This window comes from Osmia bicornis, chromosome 15 (assembly GCF_907164935.1).
Source record: "Osmia bicornis bicornis chromosome 15, iOsmBic2.1, whole genome shotgun sequence".
Lineage (NCBI taxonomy): Eukaryota > Metazoa > Arthropoda > Insecta > Hymenoptera > Megachilidae > Osmia > Osmia bicornis.
In genome coordinates, this window is record NC_060230.1 from 1,368,141 (window position 1) to 1,394,376 (window position 26,236).

A 26,236-nucleotide genomic window follows, 5' to 3' on the forward strand; every position below is an offset into this window, starting at 1 on the left:
CAACCCCGTCGAGAAGTGGAAGCAGCTGGAGGGCGATCCAATGAAAGCGCATGGGCTAGCTGATTGGCGGAGTTCGTCCAATGAGAGAATGGTTTAGGTAGTTTCGACGGGCTGGAGGTCGGTTTAGGTAGCCCCGCGAACCCCTCTCTTGGTAAGCGAGTGGGAGCCCCTCTCTCACACGCAAAAGGGGACATCTCATCACGACTCTTGGTAGCAGGCACTTCTCCGTAGTGGGCACTCCACTCATCGTGTCGTCGTACGGGTTCTCCGCGAGAGGCTGTGGGGCCCGAGCCCGGACGAACGAGCGAGCGAGCGAGCGAGCGAGCGCGACCGGCCGAGCCGCTGGTCGAGTGGGTCTAAGCGGCCGTGAGGACCTCTCCAGGAGTACCCGACAGTCCTCTTCATTCATTCATTCATCCATCCATCCATCCATCCATCTATCCATCCATCCAGCCAGCCAGCCAGCCAGCAAGTCAGCCAGCGAACCAGCCAGCCAGCCGAGCCATCCATCCATAGACGCTCTCTCCTCTCCTACGGAGAGAGAGTGTATCCTCGACGAAGGTGGAGGCGAAGCGTAGAGTGGTACATCTACCATCGTCTCTCTATCGGCAGAGTCCAAGGACTCGAAGACCCCCCGGGTGATTTCAGTCGGCCGCCGGCCGGCTCTGGCCGGCCACTCTCCTCGACCACGTGTGTACCACTGTTACCTTCCGTTTCGTTCCGTTCCGTTCCATTCCGTTCTCTTCTCGTGCCGTGCCGATGTTGTGACGTGACGTATCGTGGCGTGTCGTGGCGTGCCGTGACGTGCCGTGTCTACCTGGTTACCTGGTCTCCCGCGAAACTCTGAAGGAGGCTCGTCGCAGCCACGACTCGACGGCTACGACCAGCCATCGAGAACTTGTGCCTCCCTTTCTCGGTGATCCGACAAGGTCGCTTAGTTGTTTGTCAGCATCGACTGGCAAGAGTGGAGGGTGTCTTTTGGCCTTGTCCCAGTGTACCTACCCCGTCGGCCAGTGATCCCCGCTTGACCCGATACACCAGAGAACAGAGGAATGCGGCGAATGCCGCGTTCTCGTTGCTGGACGCATCCAGCAACAATTTATCAACGGGTTCGCGGGCATCGGTACGATGGACGTGTTTCGTGAACTGTATCGAATTGGTTGATCTCCATCTTCGAAGGATCAAGATGGTTCGGTCGAACGGGTTGCAGTGATCGTGCGTTTGAGGATTATCCGGTGTGCTCGATGAATGTAACAAAGTGTGACTGTGAAACCTTTCAGATGCACCCAGTGATGTATCCCACTTTACTCTGGAACTAAACACAGACGTGAATTACACAAACTTGAATCCCTTTGAAGGAACGAAAACTGTTCGTGTATCGAGGTATCAGAGAACGATACAACCTGAGACGAGTATACTCGTCGTAGTTTTTAAATAAAGTTGAAAATCGGTGCGATACGCAGCGGTGGGAGGTCCAGTCATGTCGGTTTCCCGCGGCTAGCGCCGGCCTCAGGATTCCGCGAAGCGCGAGCTTCAAGTACTTCGAGGGCGCGGGCCTCGTCGAGATGAGCGGTGGCAGCAGCGGGAACAACGCCGGCAACCAGGGGAACGGCAATGCCACCAGTTATCACCAGCATCAGCAACAACAACAGCAACAGCAGCAACAACAACAACAACAACAACAGCAGCAGCAGCAACAGACACAGCTGGAGCAAGCTAGCTTGCTGACAGATCTGAACGGTATTGACCTGGCTATGAGCTTATCGCCTAAACAGCATTCATCCCACGTTCAATCCGCTGGTGGCGCTCATACAACTCCGTTCAGCGTCACAGATATCCTGTCCCCCATCGATAACGAGTCGTTCAGGAAGCTGGAGCAGGTGATCGGCGTCGGCGTGGTCACGCATTCTCAGGTCTCTCCTTACGGTAACGCGTGTGGCGCCCGTGTCGGTGGCAATACCGGTAGCTCGAGCGCAAGCAGCGGCAGTCCACCGCTTCACGGAGGTTCGACGCCCGGTGGCGGCACTCCTGGACCGGTTTCCGGTCCGAACGACGCTACCGGAGGAGGCAGCAGTGCTGCCGGTGCCGGTGCAGGCATGACTGCAATGGGGAATCCTTACGCTACCATGCAACTCACCTCGCAATATCAATATTGCGCAGCTGAGTTGTCCTATCATCACGCGGGTCCAGGGGTTGCCGCAGGTGCAACCGCAACTGACCCGATGAGGTCCCATCATCCTTGGTACGCTCCGGCTCCACCGGCTACCAACGATCCGCGATTTGCCAGTGAGTATCGTTTACCTTTATTCTTCTCTCATCTTCGATTCCTAAATAGTATAGCTCATTAAAGGATTCTAGTATCTAAGTTTACCTAGTTAAACGCACAAAGAGGGAAAGCTCGTTCATAGAAAAATGGCAAAGTAATGTAATACCAGTATATAAGTACGCTTAGTACGCGATCATCCCTTTCGTCTTGGACGAAGCACGTCTGTCCTGCTTTTATTGACCTGCATCGAGAGCAGCTAGCTCGCACTTAGTCCATTTAAGTATCGATGAAGCGTCGGACTCGTGTTTCAATGTCCACAATAGCCTGGTCCTTCTTCGTGTCGCTGCCTCGTGACATGGACTCATGAATTCTTCCGTCGCTTGTAACAGTATAGTATACCGAGGATACGTTTCGATATGTTCGCATCTCTTCCGTCGGAAAGGATCCCAAGAATGGCACCTCCACGACAGCCGTTCTGCAGCTGTCCCGAACGTCGCATCTACAATTTCCTGAAAAATCCTACTATTTAGAAATTTACTATCACCTATACTTTCAAATAATCAATTCAAGTAATTAGGCGATAACCCAGATACGAGTTTAAAAAATGGACCATCAGTGAGGTGCTTGCCGAAAGTGAAATAATCAACGCTTCTCGCGGCCATCCGCTTAAGAATGCTACATCCAGATAGGATCGAACTCAGAGAATCATGCTTAAGGGCATCGAGGAGGTTTTTCGAGTTCCTCGCGTTTCGAGCTTCTGAAAAGATTGTCGACCAACAAAGCCGCGTCCTTCGGACTTGTGTCAACAGATGTTCGTCTCCTTGGATTTCTGTCCGCCGCACGCGCCACTTTGTTCAACCGCTAGACAAGTATCGATCCTCGGCTCCGAAATGCGTGGCTACCGGACACTACGGGAGATTTTAGTTAAACAAATAAGCTTGGACGACCCTCGTTGGGTGAGAGGCTGCCTCGACTCGATGCGCATTCAACGCGAAGGACGTTTTTCAAATTCAATTTCTTCGGGGATCTTAGGATCGACGAGATAGAAATGTACCAAAGATTTTACATTTATTCCGATGACGAAGAATTAGAAATTAATACTGTTTCGTACCTTTGTCTGTATCCCACGATGTTATTTTCAACTTGTAAAATAAATAAAATTGGTCCACGTTTAACAAAAGTTTCTCTATCATTCGGTGATACCCTGTAATTATACGTTCATGTCAGTTGCGATCATCCTAATGGGACATTCGACTTCGGTGGTCAGGTAGGCGGGTTCGACAACGTCGATTTGCTTAATGAGATTCACGGCTTCTCGACGCGATCCACCCCCGTGTTCAGAGAACTTCCGTCGAAACGTTGGCTCTCTCTTTCTTCGATTGCTTTCCATTGTCCTGGTTCACATTCTTCTCAAAGGAAATCTTCAAACGTTATTGAAAGATACGTTTCATCGATGACTCGGAAGTTGGACGTTCGCTAGGAAGCTGCTCGACGAGTCCATGAAACGTCAATTGGACCAACATCTTTCTACCTTTCCAAAGGCTTCATTGTCAGCCAAGTTTTAGGTACTTAATAACGTGTAGACGTTTTAGAACAAAGTAAGGTACATCTTTTCAAGGTTCACGAGATCTAGCAAAGAATTTTCATAAATTTTCCAGACAATTTAGTCGTGGATCGTCGCGTGCAAACAAATTCAGCGCCGTTTGCTGCCGGTGTCTCGAGTGGTATGTCTTTCCCGGGCAGAACCGGCCTGACAGGCCGAGGATACGTTCTCACAGACATAATAATAATTCGGGACCTCATCGTTGGACCTCCCGTGCTCGATGACGTAGCACTTTGCGCGGCTAAATCGCTCCTTTTGTACGGGACCAACGTGTCCGTTCTTGACAGCCCTTCGCCCAACTGACAAGGGATGAACCGCTCGTTGGCTTTCAGTAGCTCGAATTCAGAGGCTCGACCTCTTCGCTTGCTCGCTGCCTTGTCTACGGATCGCGTCACCATTCTTTTTATCTCTCTTCGCTCGATGTCCTCGCGTGCCTTTAGACCGTCTTTCCTTTCCACGCGATCCTCGACAGATCTTCGCGTAAATTATCTCTCGTGCGTTAGATGGAAATCACGTGGACACGGTGTGTGAGTGACGAGGAACTCTTGTTAGGTGTTTGGAGAACGCGGATGCTTGGTGGTACCGGTAGGAGCGATGGTTGAGAAGGGAGAGACACGTTGGCTGTTGTACCAGAGATTTTTATCCGACGGCACTGTTGTACCGAAACGGTGTCGAAGGTAAAGAGAAGATTCTCAGTGGAAATGAAATTGTTCGAGGTTCTTTGTGTATCTAGGAGGATTTATAGCCATATTGGTTAATGATCAACGCTTTAAATTTAGATAGAATTAAGTAATTGTATAATTAGAGTAAGGATAAGGGATGATAAAAATTGAAAGTGAAAGAAAGAAACAAAATACTACCACTGCTTTTCTCCAATATGTTTTGCAGTCTCGCGGCTGATGGGCGCCGCGGCGGCAGGCGCCGGGACCAACATGGCCGGCTGCTCTGTGGGCCAGTCAATGGGCGACGTGACGAAGTCGTCGGGCATGGGAGTGGGCGTCGGCGTCGGCGTCGGTGTCGGCATGGGCGTCGGCGCGATGCAATTCCCCCACCTTCCACAGAGACGAAAGCGTCGCGTTCTGTTCACTCAGCAGCAGGTTCACGAGCTCGAGAGGCGGTTCAAGCAGCAGAAATACCTGAGCGCGCCCGAACGAGAACACCTAGCCGCCCTAATTAACCTTACGCCCACTCAGGTACGTGTTAAATGTTTTTCTTGTTAGCCTGATCGATCCAGCGTTCGATAAACTCATGGATCATCGCGTGATAATCCTACAGAGAACCTGAAACGTACACGGAGACTCAGCTAAGTCAATTTTTCAAGCAAATTGCTTCCACTAACTGGTGGTTGAGCATTCAATTGATCCGAACGAATAAATATGTTCCATAGTCAATTTGTAATCAATGGTGATTCAAGGTCACCTCGTTCACCTTGATCTACTGTCCAAGTGCAAAGTTAGGATGTCCTATGCGTTATCTAGGGCATCATTTATTTCCATTGCTTCTAGGATAACTATGTCCTCAACAACTATATTTTAATTTCATCTTCCAACAAATTCCATTAGTCTACATCTAAAAGAAAAGAAATGAAAGTTTATTTATTATGTTCTCATCAGCAACATCGAATCTCGATGTTCGCTGTCAGAGATCAGGGTCCGAGCGATGGGTGGGGATCATCTAGCTAACATGCCTAATTACAATGTAGCAGCAACTCGATCCATCTCGATTTCCCTTCGATCAGCCGGATCGGTCCACCTGCCTGCTCCTGCTACAGAACACGATACTCGAGATACGCACACGCGGCTCTCTACCGCACACACGAACACGGCGAGGATTAATTGCTGAGAGGAGATTAATTGCAGGGAGCAGGTAGTGGGTGTACGCGTGGGTGTATCTACGTCTCTCGGCCAATCGGATCGATCGACCTCAGGGGCGTTGGTTGCCTCCGCACTTGTTAGCATCAAACGTCAGGGTGATTTCTGTCGAATCAGCCGTTCGATTATTCCTGAAAATTATTGTACAGTTTTAGTCTACTCTCAGGAATCGCTACTCAACTTTGAATACCTTAAGAAGAAGAAGGGCGGGGGGAGGTCTAAGCCCACCCTCGTCTTTACCTTTGATCGCTATTGGTCCTTGCAACGAACAGAGAAAAGTAGACCGCAGCAGAAGTAGGTGTCACTTGTTTTCGAATGGAACCATGGCCAACGCGTTAAAATTGTACAATTTGACACGTTCACCTTTACTACCGAAAGTGTTAAGCAAATGATGGTGGTGCGTCAGAAATAGAGTCCTCGAAGAAGTGTATTTGTTCGAGGCACGAGAGATAGAATTCGACCAGGTAGGCAGCCAGAGAGTCGTTCCAGCTGAACGACGTGTCAATATTGTCTTAGGAAGCCGAAATTTTTCTCTCTTGGCCTTCGATTGGAGACGATTAACGATACGAGATCTAAACGCGTCTTTTGAAAGCAAATTAGCTTCGAGACCGTGGGATGAAATTCACGGTACACGTAACGAGAAGCTACGAACACATCTTCATCGGCTACTGTTAGCTACCTACTTAATTGAAATTCCAAATTCTATAATTTTTTTATGGAGGATGAAGTACATCGATGCCGTTATTGTTTCCCTTGCACGTACGTTCATTTGGCCGATTCGAGCGGGTCGTTTTGGCGGTGACCATTTAGAGCAATCGACCCGGTCAGAATCAGATTTTAACGAGCAATCTTCATTGGGCAGACAAGTCTGCTCGGCTCGATGCGGCAGTCTGGCAACAATAAATAATTGTTGCGCAGCTCATTGGTTGCATCCTGGTCGCTCGTCCCCTCGTTCAGTCTGCCGTTTCGTCTACCGTGCGTCTCTCCGTTCAATTCGCTCGTCGACGCATCTTCTCCATCTACCAATCGCTCTGTAATCGTACACAGACTTTCATTGTTACAAAAAAATCACTCACGATCGCCGTTAAAAAATTACGAAAATACAAAAGAAACATACCGCTGCGTGTCGCGTTAAGTTACATCCAGAAAACGGACACTCGAAGAAAAGCAATTGAAGCAATCAAAGCATGCTCGCGAAACGAGTGCCTTTATTCAACAAGAAGAAGAGAGAAAGAGTTAGGAGACGAGACCTTAAACGCGCTCGGTTGAAAACGGAAGGCGAGCGGTTGCGGGCGGTCGCCTCCCTAAACCGGAAGTCGCCGGGTTCCCCCGCGTCTGTCGAAGTCAGAGTAGAATCGAGCTAGCGCGGAAGTGCGCAAAGAGGGCTGATTGCAATCAGCCGCGGATTTTCGTGCACATAAGTTTCGATAACGAGTTTCAGACTCGATGGTACTCGGATCTCGCCGTAGCCGTCGATACTAGCCGCGAAGGCCAGCCTCGGGAACGGCACGTGGAAAGAGAAATTCGAAGGAGAGCCCGAGAGAGACGAGGAGAGACTGGTTGATCGTGCTACATATACACGCATAGAGAGCGGACTCTTGAACTTCTGGGGACGAATAGAGACCAAACGAGCTCCCGGTACTGTTGTTCACGCGGCCGCGCCGCCACCCTGCGGTACCATCCACTTACGGCCACTCGAAGTCTACGTACGAAGTCGTGCTCCGTAGGTAGCCCGCGACTGCTGTACGGGGAGACTAACGAATCATTATGCGAGAGAAGCTGTGCGAATCTTAGGCGGCCTCGGCACGCCTTGAAAGCGGGGATATTTACGCGCGGAAAGGTCGAAAGAAGTGGAGCACGAGAGCGTCACGAGGGAGGATGCAACCGTTTTTCTTCCCCGTGGAACTCGAACCGTGATTTTCTTCTTCGATTCGTTGCGTGCGTTATGCTAGTCTATGGAAGTACTCGATTCGAATACACTTGAAGAAATTTTGAAAAAGAAAGAGGAAACGATCCGTTTTTAAGTTCTCTTGAATTTGGATCGAATAGCAAGTTTTTTCCGCTTCGAAATGAAAGATTCAATTTGTAGAGGAAGTACGGATAATTCACGGTGTGTCACGTTTTGTAATGGGTAATGAGACGATCGTCAGAGAGAGAGTGGCACTAAAGACAGCAGGGATTTTTCATCGCGAGGAAAAATGGCTGTTGCAAATTCGACGGACCTCGATGAAAATGCTTTGGGACACGATCGAGAATCGATACTGAATTAACCAGCCGAACGACCTAACGAACGAAGAAGGTATACCGATCCGCAACCTCTTCGAGACACTCGAGTCTCGAGTTTGACGCGAGCACACTTTTCGAAGGCTTGTAAAGGATCAAGAGACGAGCAAAAGTAAAATGAAAAAAAAAAGAAAGAAATAAAAATTTTCCGCCTATCGTTTGCCCGATCGACGAAGCAAAGTGTTGCATCGACCAGGTAGAGCGTCACGCAAAATCGACCCCGTTTCCTGTAACGAGACCTCTCCAGGGAACCTCGACGAACAGCCACGATTTCTTTCTGCTCCATCAGGCCAATGATGGATGACGCGATTCGTGATGGAAATATGGTTGACTAGGGAACTCGAACACTCACTGACTATAGCTCTTCTTCACTCGCGAGCTCGCCATTTTGCTTTCATGCTTGAAAATGGCTCCATCAATTGCTCGATGGTTTTTTTTCCAGATTCTTCTTCTCTTTCATTTATTGATCTTGTAGTTATGATTGGAGTTCACTTGTTTATTAATTCCTTATTAATCCATGGACAGTGTAGACATCTGAAATAGCAACAATTATTTTAATTAATTGTTATAAATATAAAGTGTAAGTTGTCGTGCAACATTGTCCATAAAAAAGAATTTGCATAAGGACAAAACGGAATCCCTTAAACGCAAGAAGGTATCCGCAAACAGTATTAAGGGCTTCTTTGGACGAGCAAATTTGTAGCAAGCTTTACCCAACGCTCAGTTATCCACCCTTTGAGTATGCATATAGAACCACCTAATATTCCCTTGCAGATACATGGCTGGAAGGTTTATGCGAGCTAAAGATAAAGCAATATTTGCGAAGCAAGCTTTCTTCAAGTATCTTCCTTTTTATAGTTCACCTAAAAATTATTGAATCACAATTTTCTCTTTATACATGGAAGACCAAGATTTTTAATAAAAAAAAAAAAGATAAAGGGAAGGTCGAAGGAAACGCGTCAACTTGGAACGGAAACCTCGCGATTCAGTTATGAGGATAATCGTAATAATGGGTTTGCCTACCACCGAATCTACCCTCTTCGACCTCGTACAGCGGCAACAACCCCGAAGAGGGAGCACTGAAGAGGACCGTGCGAGTTCAATGTCGTGCAAACACGCGAGACGTCTCGGTGGTTCTTCAAGGAAATGATCGACAGGAGCCCTGTGGATCTCTATCTGATTTTTTGACACGCGACCTCGTTACCTCTTTGTACCTCGGTTTATCAAAGTCTCCCTAAGACATTAATAAAAATAATGAAAGTCTAGAGGTTGTTTCTCTCTACTGATTTTTCATTAATCTCGCTTGAACTTCACGCTTTCTATTAATTATTTAACTTTTTGATCAGACTCACCAGGCGGTTTTGCACTTTAATTAATGTCTCCCTTTTTATTTATTTTCTTTTTCGCCAGTCGTGGCAGGGCCGTCTAAATTCCCCTTGATATTTTTCCCTCTCTCTCTTTCTTCTTTACCGTCACAAATTTTCTCTCTTTCTATTTTTTTTACTTCTCTGTCTACTCCTTCTAATTAACTTCTTCTCTTTCCTTTTCTCCTTCTCGCTCGCACCGGCCGATCTTTCGCGTTTTTAACGAGCTTTAAACTCGTTGTAACTCAACGGGCATAATTTACGGAGACCCGTCGTTGCTGCCTCTCGCGATTAAATTGTTGCGATCAATTTCGTGCTCCAAATTGCTCGTTTAATCCGTGGCGACCGATTAATTACGCGTCCTGTCGGCCCCGACGTGTTTCCTTTCGTAATTCAACTCTTCTTTGTGCCATTGCTCATCTGCAAATTAATACAGAGTATCAGAATACTTTTAAACAATAGAGTATTACATAAAAAATTGTTTAAAACCATCCCCGTCGTCCATCAACCCCTTCTACAACGACGTCCGTCAACAAAAGCCCCCCGAAAAAATGGTTCCAAAGGGGGGGTGAGTATCAATCGGCGGTTACCGGGCTTGCCGAACCGATACCGATCGAACGTTTGAAAATTTTGAGACTGCAAAAGGGGTGGAAATGTATATAAACAAGAGAGATGGATAGATTGATATAGTGTGATAGATAGAGGGGGGGTTAGAGAAGGAGAGAGGGCGGACCAGAGGGAGTGTAATTTGCCTCTAATGCGGCACTCGACGAAGCAGCTGGCTCTCCTCTTCTCCATTCGCCGTTCGGCCGCAACCGGTAACAGTAGCGATAATAATAACAATACCGGTAACAATGCCAGGAGTGGCCAGCCATTGTAACAATGGGGAGACTGCACTTGGAGTAACAATGCGAGCGCAAAATGGAGGGACGCATCTGTGTGTCCTGTGTGCCAAAGCGACACGACGGCTACAGGGATGATGCGTTAGAAATGGGGAGGGCTGGAGAGTGGTAACCTGGTCGTGAAGAAGGGAAATGCTGAGGCAAGATCGTGGAAAAGTGTCGGACTATGAATTATTCTGATAAGAAATACTAGTTTAGCATAATACACTACTGTTCGAGATGACGATGATTTCATGACATAAAAGTATTGCAAATACCACTTATGGAACATCAATTTGAAATTCAAAGTTTCATGAAAATTACTGTGTAAATGGCACATCGATATTTCTAATACAAAGTGGCTGATTCTTCGCTAATGTAAACTATGGAAAATTCGCAGACATATAAATATTCAATAATTATTCTAACAAGACACAGCTTCTTATACCTTTTGAGGTCATTGAAATCAATTTGATCGATGACCGATAAGAATCGAATTGGAAGAATAGGCGAGGGCACGCGCGCGTTCCGCGTGAAATTCCTTTGGTGTCGAAATGCGTGCGGTTAATTGGACGTCGTGGAACGCGTGCGCGTATCTCTCGAGTGCACTCACGGCTCCCTCGCATAATAACGCACGCATGAATATGTCGTCGTCGTCGTCGGCTTTTGCGGCCTCCCTGCGCCGAGCCGCGACACATAACGCCAAGCACACGGCAGTATGTGGCCGGCGTAATTGCATTCCTCTCTTTTTTACCTCGTCTTCGCGCGGTGTCTACAGGTCACCGCAAAAGTCGTCGAACCTCCGCCCATAGCTTTGTAACATCATCCGGAAGAAGTACCTGAGAGTAACGATTTAAATTAGAATTAAGGAAACTCGGCAACCAAGGTTTTATAATTGAAAAATAATAGGTACATAGTTAAACATAGAAAGTCTGACAGGAATGTGTAACATAAAAGTATGACAAAATGGTCCCTCGTTTTAAAGCTTGAAAAAGTTAAAAAAAAAAAATGGTAGAACAGCCCTTTTTGGCCTTTTACTCGATCACACTACTCTCCTTAATTTTTTCGTCGCTTCACGGCAGGGATGATCCAATAGGGGTGGAAGGCGAATGTTTGCGGTGGGAAATATATGCACCCTTCGGGAGCATGGCCCCGAAAGTGCAACGGGATTACAAAGAACCACCTCCGCGGGTCCTACAGGGTGTAGCTGGAAGAAATTGGTGGCGTATTACTCGACAGGCATGTTCGAGTGTATTTACAATACACTCGTAAATGCTGCCTCCTCGTAGCGATAATTGACGCAAACATAGTGAAAAAGTTATGAGATATACGATTGTATCGCGTTCAGTTTGACGATCACTAATGATGATTATTTTCAAATAAAAGAAGAGAACCTTCTTTCCTCTGTAGACGCGTTATTAACTTCGGGACAGAGTATGTAGAAAATTACGAGTGCTTCAGAACTTGAATCCAAAATAAATGTCCTCTCTAATTGCAAACGGGGTTGATTTGAAAGTCTGCAACATTAAGAATGAGAAATTGAATGATTGTTGAATGAACGAGGTTCTGGTAGCTCGTTAAGAAGAAACTGGAAAGTCATTTCTATTTGTCGGACCGAGGAACCCTAGGTTTTTAGACATCCTGACTGGTAATCGGTAAGTCATCCCCGAGCCGATGGTATTGAGTTAAAACAACAAAAGGGAGGCGGGAATCGTGTTTGCCCACGGGCCACCACTCAGAAGGGTCAACACGGGACAATTAACAGCCCTAATCATAATTTGACGTTGCTTGATCCTGGTATTCGCAAGCTCATCGTTGCGGTTCCCTGCACTTTGCAAATGGAACATCTGTGGTTAAAATAAACCCCAGCAAATGTAATCCCATTTCTCTTCCTCATGATTTTACCTCTGTCGATTCTTTTTCCAAATAATTTCAATCTAACGAGTGATCCGAGAGATTCCGGTGTCGATTCAAAATGAAATTCCTTTTCTTTGAATTGAAAATTCAAAGAAGCGAAGCTCGTCTATGAAAAAGAAAATAAAAAAAGAAGCGGAAGCTTTCTAGAAAGCAAGCGAGTGGTCGTAGAAATAAAAACGAGAAGCAAAGATTCCATTCAGGTGAGCCTGTTTACCTTCGATGGGCACGTCGAGCCATGCAAAAAGGCTGCAGGGCCCGCGGGGGTCCTGCCAATGTTTACTCAACACCAAGGAAAAGGGGAGCTTAGCTTTAACTTCCGATTAACTCGTGGTTAACTCTCGTTCAGCCAGGTAAATGAAACGCCTTCGGTGGGCATTCGAGCGGATCTATGGGCTTGTCTTCTCTTCGCAGGTCCTTACGAGTCTTAACAAAGGCACCTGTCTAGAAGGTACTTCCGGTTAATTAAGGAAAACAAATTTCCACCATTTAGTAATTCTATACATACCACATTTTGCAACGAATACATCAAACGTTACCAACTCTTCGCTTTTCATGCTTTGAAACATTCTACAAAATAACTCATCGATCCTCCAATTCGTTTTGCCTCTGCATTTGATTAATTTATATATTTTGATGTTTTCATGGAAAAATATGTAACTCAATAGAGATTCAGCAGTCGGTCTTTGATCATCCTTCGCTTTGAAACATTTTTCAAAATACTGCATCAATCCTCGAATTTATTTCACATCTGCATTTAATCGTTTGACCGATGCCTTTGGATGAAGGATCATCCAGATGGACACGCGTTTCGACCATTCATTCTGAACGCTAATTACTGTATCGGATAACGATAAATCCACGTAGGGCAGTTCATCAAAAGCCGCGCAGACACGCGACATTTGGAAGGAACATCGAGTACCTGTTCCCGTTTATGCTCGACAGAGACGAGTTCGTACATCCGTCCTGGTGGAGGGGTACAGGTTAAAGTGGACGATTGATCGAGTTAGCCGTAACGTCATTACGTGGCGTGCACACCGAGGGTTGACGCAAAATCAACGACAGCTAACGCCACCCTTCGTAGGTACAATCGTTTCCTCGGGCAATTTCATTCGACACCAACTATCGTCGGATGATTATCCGGCGGAAAGGCTGGTGTAACAGTAGCGCGGCCTCCGGCTACCGGATGCTTCGTCGGGGTTCCTCTTTTCGAAAGAAAGACGCGTGTAATCGACCAAGAGAATTGCCACTCGAGGTGTTCCCAATGCTTCCGGCTCCATCCACGATTTCCTTATGGCGTTCTACCATCGCTATTCCTTTGTTTCAATTTCGAACTTCTGTCGAGTGAGAAAATAGGGGTTCCATAGTTAGACTTAATTGCGTAACAAAAAGATGACATAAAAATTTGGTGATATAGCACTTATGGTATGTCAAATTAAAGCTTGAAGTTCAATAAAAATGATGTTCTATAAACATTGCGATTTATTTCTTCAAGACTGACCTGAATTTTATCTATCTTGTTCTGATTCTGTTAATCTTTAAGAAATTAGCATAATAGAGTGCGAAATCCAATTGGCAAAACATAATCCCGATGATGAATTTCGCAAAATTCTTCGAAAGTCCGCAAAGAATATTTGGAGGAGCAAAATGAATCGTACGATACTCGAATCGTGTAGCTAGGCCAAAGTCTGAAACCGGCTACGGTGAAAGAACCGTCGGAGAGAATTGTTATTTCAAGGGAACGGGCCCGTCAGTCCGTTTGTCCGTCGTTCCCGCAACGATGCGGTGGGTAAACAGAGAAAGTTGAACGAGATAGGGATATAACTGGTGTGTACTCGCGGACCCGGAGAAAGAAATTCGAGGCGAACGCCGATTTCCGACGAGGAGAGCAAGCAACTTTCACGGATGAAAGCGACGCCCACACAGGATTGCTTGGACGTCTACTCCTGTGTTGGAAATTTTCTCTGATCCTTCTTTTCATTTAGAAATCTACAAATTCATGATACTTTCGATAATATGTAATGTTACAATCGATAGTAATTTTAAGATTCAAGATTTTAATACCTTGCGCATCGATCACTCTTGGAAATTATTTGAGTATATCGTATATATGCTTGGTTTGTTGAAAAGAAAAAAGCAAGGAGACGTGGAAGCAAGTAGCCTGTTTGTAGACCTCTTGAAATGGCCGCACACCCGAAACTTTGCTGGCTTCGATGAGTGGATTATCGGTAGAAAAGGAATTAACGAACGGGAGCGGCAAAAGAGTACTTCCCTCGTCTAGTACCTCTTCGTGGCTTTTAGATAAGGTCTCTCAGCCCTACGCATCAACCCTGCGACACCAAGCACATGTAGAAAAGTCGCGAGTTCGAAGGGCTACGATCCATAAGCGTTGAATATTATTAATTAGTCAATGCTAAATATTCCTCTGATGGAGAAAACCTTGAAAATAAGATAATAAAAGTATATTAAGGTAACGATTGGTATTCAAGGAGCACACGTGAGGTAGCGAAGGGTGGCGGAAAGAATTTTCGAGGGTGGCCGATCCCGCTAATATTCAAAGAATTAGACAGACGGTGGTAGGCTCTCGAGACACGGTCTACTGAACGGGGGGGCCCCTTAAAGTGCTTTCGGTTGCATTCTCAGCGTGCATAAGTTCGACAATGGGGAGGTTACGTGGGGGGATTGCAGCGGGTTACAGCCACTCGAGTAGGAGGTTACAGGCAAGCAACATATAGGTCGGACGCGCCTTTGATTCGTGCGATAAAAATCGGGCTTACCGTACCTTTCACACATCCCTCTAATTTGCCCTTTTGTACTCTTCTTTTAAAACGTTCGATCCGCTGTTTCCTTCCTCTATTCAGACCTTCTAATCTCCTCGTGTTCAACCTTGAAGCTGGAAGAGGAACTTGGTGTAAGAGTTGGGTACTAAATTCGTGTATCCACAAGCAAATCAGAAAATTTTATAAAATTAATATTTCTTATATGAAATATTTATAAATAAAATTTGGGGCCCGAATGAAAATCTACCTCTCTTCTAGTGTATTAGGCTTCTGATTGCTGGTCCACCATCTATAGTCCACGGTGCAAATTCCTGAAACAAAGTTTCGCATGTTAGAATAAGAGCTAGTTTCAGTAGTTCTGGGTCACGACTGACCCGGCCGTCGCCGTTAATACATCAAAGAGGATATCCTAGGGCAACTAGCTCGCGTTAAGGGTTAAATCAGCCGACAAAGCGTGGGCCATTGTTTTGGCCGGTGAACGACAATGACGGTGTGATCGAAACGCGCCCCTGTGCACGCGGCATAATGCACAATGCGGATTATAACGCGGCGCTGTCATAAGCAGATGCCGATCTCGATCCCATCCGCACAGCCTGCCGGCTTCCCTAATCGCGTTCAATTGCCGTAAAAGCGGTTTCGAGCGGTCCTTAGCTGCGCACCATTGCTCCTCCAGTGAAAATTTCACAAAACACTCGTGTTACTCTGCTTTCCTATTATCCTACGCTATACACATTTAAAATAGTAAAAAGAAAACAGCAGGATAAGATGGTATAGGAGTACGCGCTTAAGCTTTAAAATATCGTACAAAACAAAGTAATACGTTTCATTAATTAAAACTTAACAGAAAACGAATCGGCACGATAAACTTATCTTCGAACTGTCGTTGAGAATTGAACGAGGCGTTAAATCCCTCTCGAAGGAATAACAGACTTATAATAATCGTTGGATTATGAATTCAGGGGTGCACGAATAGGTCCCGGGTTACTTAAAACGTACACACGCGACAAAAGACTCGCGTTCTCCCCTTCTTGTAAAAATATTTCAGTTCCTACCTGACGACAGTTCGTCCACCGAAAAATGTGTCCCTACCTCTCTATTTGGAGAACAGACAGAAAAAAGAAAGAAAAATTTCTGAATTCTACCGATCCGCACAACGTCGGTCTTTATAATAATGTCCCTTTCAAATTCCATTCTAATGTCATCTTTTAGAAAGTATAATATACATATCTATAATCATATTTCAACGAATAATTACGAATCGTTGTTCGTGTTGCAGGTGAAAATCTGGTTTCAAAATCACCGATACAAGTGCAAGAGGCAAGCAAAGGAGAAAGCGATGGCCGAACACAACGCTCAGAATCAGGTAATTACTAGTTAATCTCTTGTCTTTAAAAAAAAATAAAAAAGAGAAAGAGCGAGCACACAGAAGAAAAAACATGGCGCAGTATACGATACAGAGGAGGGATTAAATTAAATTCTGTCGTTCGTTCGTCTCTCGTGTGATGATAATACGTGTGTCCTTGATAGATCGGATTGCCCGAGGGATTTCGAAACGTCGAGACACACGACAAAATATCGAGCGTTTCGAAATGAAATGCTTTTAAATGAAAAATATTCCGGACGCCACCGCGCCGCACCGGATCTCCTCGCATCCACATCGTATTTCGTTTCGAGTGGCCCACTCGACCGGCTCGAAGCGATTCTGCATTCATTTCGTTATTTCAGCCGAAATTTTTCAGGGATTCACGATTTCGCGAAACGTAAAATCGTCTGTGTTAAACATGTAATTATCGTCGATGTTGCGCCACCACTAACTGCTCTTGTAGCATTTTTACCTTCCCTTTATCTCATTTTTTTTCATCTTTGAACGAACGACAGAATTTATTCGAGTGTCCCTGTGACGTGTTTACATTTAAACACGAAATAAAGTTCTAGGAATCATCGAATTTATCCACAAGTTATTTTTGTGAATACAACTCTATATTATAAGCTTCTCCAAATAGCGGGAGGTTTCACCCCCTCTACTGATCCTTAACTAAAGAAATCTACCTTACTTGGATTTCATTTCTATCTATACGTGCAAATAGGTTACACACTAAAGTTAGGTAGAATCACTGGTAGCTATTGCAAAGACTCATCAAAGATCTCCGTCTACCCTTTCTTTTACGTTTCGCTCATTCTGTCTCCCTCTCTCTTTTTATCGACTCTAATAATGACACGCCAGATTCCCGAGATATCGTAATTGCGAGTTCGAAACGTGCCTTGTCTCGATCTGGTCGCACGCACTGACGAATATGAATCGCTCCTCTAGCCGGCTCCCTCTTCTTCTGGAAGAATAACATTCAAAAGAGACGTCACAGGCCAGCGATCGTTCCGATACACACAGATCCATCTTCTGAATACATTAGAGAGGACTGCGAGTATGCGAGATCACGGAATGTCCCGGCATGCATTAGCGGCAAATCGTTCGATCCCAGTTGGCAAGAATCGGCGTCGTGTCATTCGGAACGTGGCTGAAAATCATTTTCGTGTAAACATCCAACGATTATTTGCTCTATCGTCAGTTTCTTACGATACCGGATTTTTATTTTTACGATACCGTAATGAACGATTCCCAGAAGTGTTTTCGAATAGTTCTACCCGGTTACTTCATTATCATTTTTTTTTTACCTTCTACATTTGTACGAAATATTTTTGTAAAAACGTACTATGCGTATACGTACCAGGATGATAGATACTCGACGGGGAATACAGTTTCGACGTAAGCGGATTTTCATAGCGTATTTTTCAGCCACCGCTGACTTCAACGTTTCATCGAATCTCGATGAAAACTAGCACACGGGACGCGCGATTTTCGCGCAAAGCCACTTTCACGGGTGACGAGGATCCAAGTCATTCTCGTTTCTGCTGTTTTCGCTTGCTATACATTTGAATGACACCCACTTGTCCTATATAGGATGAACAAAATTTTATAATCTATTGTTTTCCATTTAACCCTAGAAGGATAGATTAGTTAAATTATCTTTGGAAAAGTTTTAGAAGATAGCTGGTTTTATGTATCCTATCTTTTACTTAAAAGTAAGATATTAAAGATACAGGTTGATCCAGTTTATATACCTACACGGTTGATTAATCAGTGTCATTATGTAGGCGCTTTACTTTAAAATGTATCGATCTTTGAAAGATGTAACAATGATCGATGTTGTCTTGGAATAGAGGCCGGCATTGTAGCCGCCAAGCGATGGCTCGTAAACACCCATAGAACATTAATGGTGCTGAAAGTTATCCAGTGTCCCGATCTGTAAACGATCTACTCCCCTCGATTCGTCCACGCCAGGACGAACAGCCGCCCCATAATTTACTCGTTAGTTTTTCGTGGCCCTCGTAGACACGGCATCCCATTCATCTCTCTCTCTCTCTCTCTTCCTTCTCTTTTTCTTTTACTCCTACCTCTATTGCCATGGTCTCGATTTCAATTCCGTGGCTTGTTTACCGTTCCTCCCTATTCTCAGTGCAGGATTTTCGTTCCATTATCTCGATCTGTTCGGTGATACGTGTAATTGCGTGGCCGGGTTCGCGTGCACGCTACGACGCGAAGTAGGTAACAGAGAGTATCGGTAGTGGTAGTTGTTGCAAGCATTGTTAGCGTTTCGTACACAATAGGATTCGTCCCGTAGATAGGTCTTGCGACAAAGAATACTGATCTTCCGCATAAACGAGACAATGTTTCCTCTTTTTCTACCGTGTTCATTCTGAAAATAAAATAGAAATACATTAGTATCAAAATAATCATCAATCATCCCCCTGGCGATAAGTATCAAAGAATTTAAAGTTTTGAATCTTTTGCTTAATCGTTTCTCGAGTTAAAACAGCGCGCGACGAGGAGGCAGCAGCCCCGACGCCAACGTCGTCGTCGTCGCCGTCGCCGTCGTCGACGGGTTGGCAGGCAGAGCTCTGATTTTTTTTCCCTTTTTTCCCTTTCTTTCGTTTTATTCCATTTCCTCCCCTCGCGGCGGTAAAAAAATTTCAAGTGGCAGCGCGAGCGAGCGAACACGGGAAAAAGAAAGAGAAAGAAAAAGATTGGGAGGGAGAACGGGTGAGAAGGAGAAAGAAATAGGCGAGGAGAAGAGAGAAGAGGAAGGGGGAGAGAGAGAGAGGTATCCTGCAGGGGAGCGCGGAAACGGGTGCTCGAGGACCGGTCGCCATCTTGCCGAGAGTACAGTCATGCACAACACCTGGACGCGAATCGGGGTTACCAATACTACTATTGATATCGATTAACCCACCCCTCCAGATACCAGCCGTCGATCTTTCGACTCGTTGATTAAAATTTTACAAGTTACAAATCGTAATTATACTTAAAAGCTTCTCTCCCTTACCATTGTCTTCCAAAACGTGATCGTTTTTCTTCGTAACTTTTTAATAGTTTTTTAAAAGCTGGATGATTTTTAATAAGAGCCCGGAGATCAATGTTCCGTTTCCTGAAACGAAAAAGAAGAAATCACTTGAAAGAAAATCTGGCCTCCAAGTTTTTCCCGCGTTTTCTTTAGCGAAAGCGCGAAAAACTGTTTGGCGGGTATCGAGAGACCGCCTAATGTAATTACACCCGCGGTAAAACATCGGTTATTAGATTTAAAAACCACTTCCTCGTTTACGGAACCCATTGAATTCCATTCGTCGCGGAAACGAGAGGTCCCGGTAGAAATCTTTTAATATCTCTTCTCGGTGTTCTTTGTTCGGCCGAGGCTTCTGTAAAGAACGAGACGTAGACGACCGTCGGAGAACGATGGAAAGGCGAGGCGAAGAACGGGGCAGGGTGAGGCTGTGCCACGGGAGGCCAGCTTTTTAGTTAATTACATCAGTTCCGAGTGTTTTTCCACGAGAGATGCATTCGCGTGGAAGTCAGCACGGTGCATTTGGATATTCGATGCGGCTGTACCTAAAATGAGCATCGTGGCGACCGCGCAGACGACGGCGTTTCAAGTACAATTTATTTTGCAAATATCCCTGCCCTCGTTCCACGCTCGTCATATATTAAAGGAATTAAATGTACCTTTAAAGGGAGCCCTTTTTAAAAACCGAATCTCAGCTCAGGTAATTCTTTGATTGCCGTCTCTTCGTTCTCCATCCCTTCCTGTAAACGCGTTCTTTAATTAAAAATAGAAATCTATTTGAGTAGAATATTTGAAATAGCGTTTTACATAAAATGAAAATCAACTCTAAGCCCGAGGAAAGAAAGCCCGATCTCGGTCGAGTCCTTAACCCAAAAACCAGCAACGATAACGTTCGCTTTTCGCAGAAGAAATATTAACGGCACGGAGAGAGCGAGAGGAGCCGTGTTCCTGGGAGAGCTAGGAGGGAAATCGACGCGTAATATGCTTCCCGAGAATCCAATCGCGGCCGCGATCACGGCAACATTGAGCCTCATTACGCGTCGGTGGTCGGCCGCTCATAAACACGTACTACTCCGTTCCTAAGCACGGCCATTTTCGCCGGAAATCGCTTAACGCGCGTTGAAGTGGCTAAAGTGGCGTGACGCGTGACGCGCGCGCCGACCGTCATGCGTTTAGCGTAATCGTCACTTTGTCAGCGTGAAGTGCACGGCATGCCCTGCACTTATGTTCGCGGCCGCACCGTCCACGTAAGTTCGTGTCGGCCACTCGAATCGAATCACCGTTACACAGGCTTCGACCCCTCGCCGTTTTCATCCGTGAACCATTGGCCCACGAAATCGTCGAACCTAGAGGAAAACGAGGATGATTCTATCGGCCAGTTAGCTAGGCGTTATTTCCGAGCGGTCGCGATTATATTATTAAAGCGTTGCTGGCGTTGAGATCGAAGAGGAATGTCATGTACCGAATGTTGATACAGCTGAGTGGTCGTCCCGGCAGGTACTCGGCCAGCTTGCCTCGGCTTCTGTTTGGCATGCCGTGGGGTCCTGCCTCGGCGTACCGAATCCCCCGATAGAAAGAGACACGCGGTTGAAGGGATCCGTGGTACGGCAGCAACTCCTCGATGTTGACGCGACCGACACATCCCGGAACCTGGTCCACGGTAGCCGGTACTGTTTATTCCTAATGAGAGAGAGTCAGAGAGTCCAGCGAGAGTAGGTTCGAATGATGATCGTAAGTTATCGCGCGGGTTAAGTACCTGTGCCTACCAAGCCCACGTGTTTGCTCGGAACACAGAAGCGTTCCGCAGTTGAACCCCCGAGCTACGTCCCACGTCTCCCTCGTCGGTTCGTCGTACGCAGCTCGGGACGTGTGTACTTGGATTTACATACTGGGATCGGGTATTCTAAGCCGTGTATTTTTTACTTTAGAGATGAGGTCAGAATAGGAATCCGAGGTTTAAGCTTTCTCGAATAACGATGGAACCTGTAGGAAGAAGAAATACCGATATAAATTCTTAACCAAAACGATGATATCTTTTGTTGCAGAGCGCCAGTTCGCCACGACGGGTTGCCGTACCGGTGTTGGTGAAGGACGGTAAACCGTGCGGAAGCGGCGGTGGTGGCGGAAACGAGGGTAGTCGCGGTGGACCAAGCGCGGCCTTGGCGAGTCCAGCCCCTCACATGACAGCGGCGTCGAGTCCTCACGGTTCCCACCACGCCGCCTCCTCCGTCTCTCATCACTCGGTGGTCGGTGTCAGCCACGTGATGACGTCCAGTCAAAGTCTTCAGCATTGCTCGTACTCGAGGACGGGAGCTCAACAGAGCATGCAGCAGCAACAGCAACCGCAATGCGGCGCGTACCTGCCGTTCCAAGGCCGGGCTTGGTAGTACATGCCCTCCGCGGCGGGGGCTAACCCCTCCGTCGCAGGTCCAGCTGCCTGGTACCCCGTGGAAGACAGCCCTTAGACAGAGTCACGTGTCCCATAGTCCAATTTCATGAACGATGCGAGGTTCTTACCTCGAAACTGGTCGTTGGAGGAACACGGGTCACGTGCTAATCTAGAAGAGTACTGTCTTTCCATGGTGACGACGCGAAACGCAGACGCTGGAAAGCCGGATGAACTGTTTCTTCATTTCGGTATTTGAGAGAAGATCGTCGCGGACGATGGACAAGTTAGTGGAGAACACAGAGCAAAGAGGATTCTGCGTGGACCGCAGGACGATTACTTGGAGTCGATGATTCTTGCAAGCATTCAGGATGATTGTGCCAAGGTTTGGATCGCTTCGAGCATCGGTTAAATCTATCAACTCGTCGAGGTCAATAACGAAGCTGAGGAAGTTAAAATTGTGAGATGTCTTTGGACACTGGAATTTCTCGGGCTCTTGAAATGTGAAGTACTTACGCGTTATTTTTCGTCGTTCCTTTCAACGTCCACAGAAATTGATTCGCCCGTTAAACGTTTCAACATCCAGGAACCATGTTCGAGATCCTCAGAGACTCTGACGTTTTCAAGATCTACCATAAAACTTCTAATGGGATTCGAAGCGATTCGAACGCACCTCCGTCGCTACTCGATTCCACCTTGAAAGAAGAGTCTGATACGAGAAGAAGAACAATCTAAATGTGTTACACGTGAAAAAGGAAAGAGACTCTAGAAATTTTCTCATTCACGAGTGAATACTTCTGCAAAGTATAAAGCAGTTATTGCAATATCTTCCCGAAAAACGACTAGATTATCTAATTAACGACCATTTACTACTTAAAGAGTTTTCGAGCATTACTCGATGAAAAAGATGAAAGGATCGTTTTACTGCACCTGCAAGTTGGCGTAGGTGGGTAAATGCAGGTGTTGGAATAATCTGATCGGTCCACTCGATACGAGTCGATTCCAATTGTGAGAAACCGTACACCGTGTGTGACATTCGAGACCCACTCTGCCGACACTGTTGCCTATCGCTGCAACAACGTGAAAAGCATTGGAATTTCCGGTGAATTGATTTTCCCCTAGTCGCAGCTTAACTCGGAGAGTTCGAATTCAATGTTGTTTCATTTTAACACTTTGTCTTCTGGTTAAGTTAAAAATACTTAAGGAAAAAACAAACCAATGAATCGATGTTGGTAGCCGAAAAAGTCCTGATATTGAAATGGCCAAGTTGAGGCATTCGAATAACACCAATCTAAAAAGAACTAAAAGTAACAAGAGTGTCCTTAATGCACATAGCACGCTGTAACAATGGATTCTTTGGATCCGAAATTACTGTACAGTAATTTTCCAACGGAAATAAGTTTCTACCAAAATAGAATATCAATCGAAAGCTTGCCTACAAAATCCTAAAGCATAAATTTGAAAATCACGAGCCTACTTTTTTCAGATCCAGAATCCATTCTTACAGTAACTTGCAATAAAAACGAACGCCTAGTTACGCGAATGACTGAATCGGGCAAAGAACCGTAGCCAAAGAGACGGCAACGCAAACGTTTTCAGCTAAAACCTCATCGTTTCCACGCGATCCTCCGCATCCGTTCGCCAGCTTCGTATCCGTTGGATTCTTTCATCGAGCATTGAAAAAACGAGAATCTATTCAGGCCGAGATGTCGACCAATCGGCTGGCGGTGATACGTATCTAAAACACACACATCCGTAGAGAGAATAAGTATTCTTTGAACTGGTGCGACAGGAAGTAGGGGGTAGGCGTATCGCTGGAGAAGGTGAGGAACAGTCGAATTCAATTGAGCGACGCGAATCCGAGGTTTTTCCAGGGAATCGTGTCGCGAGCGTGTTTCAGGCGAACCACGTCGAGCCGGGACACGCGTGTACATAGTTAGAAAGATGTATATTACAGCGTTTTTCTTGTCGCTCGTCGAAGAAGAGAAGGAGGATCGATCGAAACCCGCGAACCTTCTCTTTTCCGCGGTCGGCCACGGGGAACAAAGAGAAGTCGAGCGAGAGAAAGAGGAGATAAAACACGGCGGTGCACCCTCTGATAACGGGGTCACAGCTGTGAATCCGATGGTGTAAATATAAAACGCGTGTTGCGCTAGTGTTTGGGGGCGTACACGTGACACTTGGCTGGCGGAGAGTAAAAGAGGATGCCACCAGAGACACCGACGAAACACGAAAGTCGGTGGATTTTCGATTGAAAACCGGAGCGTTCCACGTTCTACTGTGTAAACGATTTAGCAAACTCGAGCATTATCGACATTATATAACACACACACGTACATCTACACTGTCATATAGACACGCGTACAGACATGGAACACGGTACACAACACGTACACATACAAGCGTAAAAATATAACGATTGACGAAATAGCGAGTAGCGTGTGACGGTGAAGAAATTAGAGATTATTACAAAAATTTTGTAAATAACGACAGAGATATTAATAAAACGATACTTATTCAAAGGAACGAGAGTGCAGCGTGTAATTTGGAGAACCTGTCTCGCAGCCTGCTTCACCTTTCCTTCTACCCCTCGTTGCTACCCTTTCAGATTAGACAAAGGATTGATTACGCTTGAATGATTTAACACAGTGAAATCATCGGTGAACATCGGCGTGTTAGTTTCTCTTTCATTATGTTCATTGAATTCGTATATCTTTCATGGAAATAAGCTTCGAATCATAAAAGGATTCTGAAAACCGATGCAAGTTACATATTTAAACAAATAAGTCTAGCAATTACTGCTACAGTTCAATAAAAAAAATAAAGAACAGGGCACTCGTTTATGATGTTCGCGTGGCACGGAGCCTAAGAATGTTTCATTACATCTCTCGCGATTTTCCATCGCCCCGTTTCTCTTGATGCGGAACGAAACGATCCCACGACGAGCGCCATGGAAACACCCTCCTCCTATGAGTTTCGCCGCGTTATTCCTGGCCCCGTAACGTCGTAACCCCCATAGAACGCGACGGTGTACCTACGATTATTAAGGTAAGCCGATCTCCTCGATAGGTGAAGGTTAATGCCCGGCATGCAGGTAGAGTAGAATCCAGCCACCAGGAGTCGGCCGGCTGTTATTGGATATTTGCCGGGGGAGTTTGTAGCTGGGGCTAAACCCTGGGGGTAGGATTCCGGCGATTTATCAAGAGTACCGTGACTAATTGCTCCTGGAAACGGCTGCAGGTACACGAGTACGATTTACCGGATCGAAAGAGAAGAGATCATGACTGAAAAATATAACGTAAGAATTTGAATCTAAACCGCGGGAATAATCGAAGGGCATAAAAGTAAGAAAAAAATGATCGCACGTGTTTCACGCTTGATGTTGACGCGCGCGTGTCGTGCATGTGTGTATGTGTCGTATGACATACGAGAGGTCCTGATGGTGACAGGCGACCGCTTCTGGTGGTCACTCTTATACACTGGTATCCCATATCGCACCCCACACACCCCTCTCTTTCTCTCGCCTCGCCCGCCATTATCATATTTATTAACTGCCGCCCGACGCTTATATCTACACCTATTCGCTGCCATTCCTATATAATATAATCTGTGCCACTGACAGCAGCACGTGGCTCCAGCCTCCATACCTTCCCTTCACCCTCGAACGCCGGTCCATCTTCTCTTTATTTCTCTCGTTTCCCTGCCGCAACTCGCGCCCTTATTAGGCTGGCACGACGGATTTGTTGCAGTTTGTTTGATACGATTATAGGATCCACCGGTTTTCTCGTGATTTCTGATGGATGTCATGGAAACAGAGGATTAGTACAGGACATACAGCTTGGCATGGAAAGATTATGTTTGTAGGTCACTTACTGGTGTACTATTGTTAGAGAACAATGAGCTTTGGATATTTTTTCAGGGTCATCAAGGACTTGGATTATCAAAGCTATTGTTTCTTGGAGAATGGCACGCGTAAGCTTTCGTCTTCGCGATTCCTCTGGTCGATTGTAAATTCATGAAGGAAAAGGAAATCGAACGCCCCACGTCGGAACCCTGTTCATGAATACCGGGCCGACGAAAACATGGGGCTGTTTCGATCTAAGACGCGAAAGCGAAGCTGGGGTGTCCTTAGCCAGGATGCTAATGTCGTCTTCTTCAGCCTCTCTCCCTTGATAGCTGCTGGATTCTAATGCATTGCAAAGGGTTACCGAGCAACCACTTGGCATTCGTCATTCATGGGTTCCTGTTCGAGTCGAAGGAAGTTTCTAAAGCGAAACATGGATCATTGTTTAAGTTAAATGAATTGGAAGAGGGAATTGAAAACTGCAGTAACATTTTATTTTAATCATAGAGAAGAGTGGATATACTGACCTATAAACTAAAGTGTAATTGGCGTACATACTTGTGAATCTACAGGGGCGGTCAGGTCGAGGATTAGAATGAATTAAAATTAACGCCTTCTTGACACGATGACAGAGGAACCAGAGAAAAACT

General features: G+C 45.9%; 1 protein-coding gene across 1 annotated transcript; it reads left to right on the top strand.

The window, feature by feature from the left end:
• Nucleotides 1-134: 134 nt before the first annotated feature.
• Nucleotides 135-24,254, top strand: LOC114872951 (homeobox protein Nkx-2.4). Its single transcript, XM_029180720.2, has 4 exons — nucleotides 135-2,286; nucleotides 4,758-5,062; nucleotides 16,239-16,325; nucleotides 21,402-24,254. Exons 1-4 carry the CDS (start codon nucleotides 1,566-1,568, stop codon nucleotides 21,741-21,743), a joined length of 1,455 nt encoding a protein of 484 aa, XP_029036553.1. The 5' UTR covers nucleotides 135-1,565; the 3' UTR covers nucleotides 21,744-24,254.
• Nucleotides 24,255-26,236: the final 1,982 nt, after the last annotated feature.

Bases quoted from the DNA above. Each gene is read 5' to 3' on its own strand.
- LOC114872951 (XM_029180720.2), top strand. From the start codon at position 1,566: ATGAGCGGTGGCAGCAGCGGGAACAACGCCGGCAACCAGGGGAACGGC. The intron at 2,287-4,757 runs GTGAGTATCGTT...TATGTTTTGCAG, and splicing joins CAACGATCCGCGATTTGCCA to TCTCGCGGCTGATGGGCGCC. The intron at 5,063-16,238 runs GTACGTGTTAAA...TTCGTGTTGCAG, and splicing joins TTAACCTTACGCCCACTCAG to GTGAAAATCTGGTTTCAAAA.